At 35.4% G+C, this 4,476-nt stretch overlaps 1 protein-coding gene across 2 annotated transcripts; it reads right to left on the reverse strand.

The window, feature by feature from the left end:
* Window positions 1-889: 889 nt before the first annotated feature.
* LOC113357038 (protein indeterminate-domain 2-like) lies at window positions 890-3,544 on the reverse strand. 2 transcript variants are annotated; one of them, XM_026600296.1, is made up of 4 exons: window positions 2,930-3,544; window positions 2,437-2,833; window positions 2,140-2,339; window positions 890-1,823 (listed from the first exon to the last, which is right to left on the reverse strand). In XM_026600296.1, the coding sequence occupies exons 1-4, from the start codon at window positions 3,036-3,038 to the stop codon at window positions 1,087-1,089; spliced, it is 1,443 nt and encodes a 480-aa protein (XP_026456081.1). In that variant the 5' UTR covers window positions 3,039-3,544; the 3' UTR covers window positions 890-1,086. The 2 variants fall into 2 exon arrangements, with proteins under 2 accessions (XP_026456081.1, XP_026456082.1); XM_026600297.1 differs by having other exon boundaries at window positions 890-1,694; window positions 2,930-3,540.
* Window positions 3,545-4,476: the final 932 nt, after the last annotated feature.

The raw sequence follows: 4,476 nt of genomic DNA on the forward strand, positions 1-4,476 counted from the left end.
TCCAAAGGTCTTGCAGTTATGACACTGTACTTGAGAAGTTTGTTGTAAGTGATGTATTATGGCAACATAACTGCTTGCTGTAGGTTTCTTTTCTATACCATCGACATACTTCCACATACTCTTTCCTTTAAGAAAACTCCTCATGAGGAATGACCAGTGATTGTACTGGGTTCCATCAAAACGGACAGTGATAGGTTGAGAATCTTCTCTTGACATGATTACTATGTTTTCTCTGGGTTGTATTTTCTCTGGATTGTATTGCAGCGGAAACTGGTTCTCAGATCTTTCCAAGCTCTGATGCCATGATAAACATGAGCATAGAGATTCTAATGTAATTGTGAGAATAATTCTCTGTATCTTCATCGATAGGCAAAAGCCTGATTTATACATGTTTACACAACTAGATAGGCAAATAAAAGATACACCTAACAACTAGATAAGGCAAATAAAAGATACACCTAACAATATCTAGGATATATACAGAAAGAATATATATGCAGTTACAACCAAATAACAAACACAATAATGTCAAGATATATCATATCTTGACCATATCTTAACAGCTAGTATAATTTTGTCAAGATATATCATATCTTGATCATATCTTAACAGCTAGTATAATTTTGACCTTCGCCGCTGATGAAAATATCTTACCTTCCTCGCTGATAGTTTTAAATCACATGCTTGAATAATTTTTCCCACTCTTGACCTTGAGTTAGATTGGACCAGGTCGGGAGACTACTAGCCGAGCTTTCGAAAAAGAAGCTACATGCACGTAAAGCAAAGACCTCCCATTCCCTCTTAAAAGTGTTTGTCCATTTGATGAAAGTACTTGGAAACGTTTATTTCATTTTCAAGCAGGAACTTTTGGAGCGCTGTAATGAAACAATTGAACCTCGATTAAAGTTTGACATATATTTTTCTATTTTGAACAAGCATTTTTCTTTTACAACTTTTAACTGTACTAACAGAGATTATACATCTAATTTCTATTGATTCACCGAAATTAAAACTACACCAAGAACAAGAACAAAACCTCGTATCACTGGACAATTATACCAAAATGGAATTACATTTGGAGGGCTCTCATTTGGCTGTGTTTCCTGAATTAACATCTCTAAATGGCCCAGCAGCATTTGCAATATTCAGATTTGCGTCCACCGAGTTCATGAGGGACGAAAAACTACTGCCGCCACCTCCTCTGTCCATACCCAGACCAAGAAAATCCAATGTGGCTGGTTTTCTACCAAATAATGAAGACGGAACACCAAGACCATCAGATAGTCCAGCACCACCATGGTTATCAATCTGATGTTGATGAAGGTTGTTGCTACCGCTGGTATCCCACTGTAGATTCTCTGTCTGTTGTTGCTGTTGCGAAGAACTAGAACCACTCACTGAAAATCCTAATCCACGCAGCAACGAAGCACTAGTGGCAGCGGCACCCATTTGAGCTGCTTTTTGGAGCAGGGCAGTTGCCGACATTGCTGGCTGTGGTGATGAAAATTGATGACTTTCTTGATTAGATGTCATTGTTGATGCAAACATGGAAGACCCATTTTTAGATGAGAGTGAGAGTGAAGTAGGTTGCTCTGTAGCTGAAGTTGACGATCGCTCCGACCTTCCTCCTCCCATTCCACAAATGAGATCAGAAAATGATGTAGTCTGAGGAGGTTGTAAATTTCCAGGCAATGCTACAGATGAAGGATATAAACTAGTAAACATACTATTACTGTTGCTACTAAAATTGACTGACGGACTATTTTCATTACGGCAAGATGAATTGTTATTGTTTGCGATTGTTGTAGAATTCAATGGCAACTCTGGGTTCACAGAAATTAAAATTAAAGTAAATTAAGTTTCAACAATTCAAAGAATTTAAAAACAGTAGCTTTTGATTTGTTCAAAAATACCCATCCTTTCTAAACCTATAATGAAATCTTTATAACAAAAGTTAGAGAACTTTAATGGACAGTAAACAAGAAAAAGAAAAAAAAAGAACTCAAGAAAGAGTAAGATCTAGACAGAGAGGAAAATCTGTTCTTTTAACCCAACAGAAAAACAGAACCGACAAAAGCCCCAAATTGAGAAAACGCTTTACTTTTTTCTAGCATTGACTTAATTCGATTAAAATAATACCTGTAGTTTGAATGGCAGATATTGCAGAAGTAGATGGTGGTGAAGAACAAGAAGAACCTACAACAACCTGCTTCTCATTCTGAATCTGATTATTTTGTTCTTCTGATGATTTTGAATTTGTTGTCGTTGTGGTCTGAGCTTTAGCATTTTCTTCAGCCAATGCATCACAAAAAGCTCTGTGTGTAATGAAACTATCTCTCCTTGAAAAACCAAACCCAAACAGACAAACAAAAATGAGACGAATTAAGACAAAAGAAAAAACAGGGAATGGATTCTAAAGGGAGTCAGACAAATTACCTAGAGAAAAGAGTGCCACAATCACATTTATATTCTTTAGTACCGCAAGTTTTCAAATGAGCTTTCCAATCAGATTGAACAGCATATTTCTTAGAACATTTATCACATTTCCATTTCTTTTCACCGTGTTTTCTACAAAAATGTTTCTTAATTCCAGTTAAATCACCTAAAGCTCTAGACGGATCATGATGAACGCAAGATGTTTCAGGACAAACGTAAACTCGTTTACGGATTTCTTTATTTGTTCTTTGTCTAAGTTTCCATGGTAAATTATGACCTCTTCGATGTAGTTGTAGATTTTGATCACGTTGAAACCCTTTATTACATATCTCGCATACAAATCGATTTGTCGCCATTAATGTTTTCGGAGATAAAGCTATCACTTCAGCATTCGGATCTACAACAAATATAATCGATGTAATCAGAAAAAGTACAAAACAGAGGATCCTGAATGAGAATTCGGAACAATTATCTGCATAAGACTATAACAAACCTGGCATTCCGGGTAGATTTCTCTTTTTCTTTGCTGTTAAGGAAGGTTGTATTGGTGGCGGAGCACCAGAAGAAGATACACTAGCTTCTCCAGAAGTAGAAACAGTCATGGTTGATGAATATTATCAAACTCTAACAAAACATATCAGGCTTGTTTACAATAATCCATCCGTAGACTGTTAAGACTGAGATACAAATTCAACCTAGGGTTTCAATAAAGAAACTTTTTTTAACAGCTACCAGTCTTTAATAGCTTTATCTACCTACCAGTTTCAGCAAATTTATTTCTCTTCTCTTCTGCTTAACTTTCCATGAACTACCACCAACAATTCCAAAATCAAAACCCTAAACCCAGAAAGAATTTATCTTCAAACCCAGAAACCATTCAAGTTAAAACCAAAACTCCATTACAATTTTGATGAAGAAAGAAACAACTCAAATAAATTACTTAGAGAAAATCATTTAGTGTCATTACTAAACATAGTTAAACATTAATCCTTTTTCAACAAACTTCAACCTTAAAGCTTGGCAATTCTAGAGAGTGAGAAACTATTTTCTTTCTCTTGTGCACTGCAAAAGTCTGCAGCTATAATTTTTTTTGCTTGTTAGAGAGGAGAAGAAAGAAAAAAATAGGTAGTAAAATAGTAAAACTGATTTATAAATCATAATAATAATGATTATATACTTTGACTATAGCTATGATTACAAAGGGTTAATAATTAACGTGTCAGTATCTGCACCGTTTATGTGTCAAATAGGACAAGAACCTTGATTCTTTGAGACATCTGTATACCACCACTTTTTGTCGTTTAATGAAGACATCGAATAAAAGTTTTTTTTAGCATCAGCTAAGGGGTAAGATAAGACAAACGTTTCATAGATTCGGCACCGTCGGATTTGGGTATACGTTTTCTTCTCAGAGCAAGTAGTGAGATGGACGATGATGGATGAGGAGAATGGTCTTATTTTAGTACAACAGAAGTAGTGGACAAACATTTTCGTGAGAAAGAGGTGCACATAATACTTGTCTATTGATACAGACAGACAGCTCTTAAAAAAAAGAGCCTTACTTTCTTGAAAAGTTTGGAAAAAGACAAAAAAGAAAAAAAAGGATATAGGTGAGGACATTTTTGACTTTATATCTTAGATTCCTAACTTTGGTTAACAGTTAACAGCCAGGTACCAAGGGAAAGATAGCTTTAGAGCAAGTTTTATGGTGGAATCCAAACTATTCCAAGTGCGGAAAAATCACGGAATGTCAAGTCTAGTGATTTCCAAATTGGGGTGTAAGGATTCGTGGAATTCATCTGAACGCCAATAAGAATAGCGCTAAACGCTAATAAGAATAGCGTTAAAAAAACGCCATTAAGAATTGCGTTTTTTTTATCCGTAGATTTAAAATGAGTTGTTGAAATCTAACGGCTGAGAAAAAAACTCCATTCTTAATAGCGTTTTTTAGCTCCATTCTTAATTGCGTTTTTTTAGCTCCATTAAGAATAGTGTTTCTACTATTTCACCATTACACTTGCGCTTCCATCCACAATTCCA

The sequence above is a fragment of the Papaver somniferum genome, chromosome 3, assembly GCF_003573695.1.
Source record: "Papaver somniferum cultivar HN1 chromosome 3, ASM357369v1, whole genome shotgun sequence".
NCBI classification, from domain to species: domain Eukaryota; kingdom Viridiplantae; phylum Streptophyta; class Magnoliopsida; order Ranunculales; family Papaveraceae; genus Papaver; species Papaver somniferum.

Bases quoted from the DNA above. Each gene is read 5' to 3' on its own strand.
- LOC113357038 (XM_026600296.1), bottom strand. From the start codon at position 3,038: ATGACTGTTTCTACTTCTGGAGAAGCTAGTGTATCTTCTTCTGGTGCT. The intron at 2,340-2,436 runs GTAATTTGTCTG...TGGTTTTTCAAG, and splicing joins TGTGGCACTCTTTTCTCTAG to GAGAGATAGTTTCATTACAC. The intron at 1,824-2,139 runs GTATTATTTTAA...CTGTGAACCCAG, and splicing joins ATCTGCCATTCAAACTACAG to AGTTGCCATTGAATTCTACA.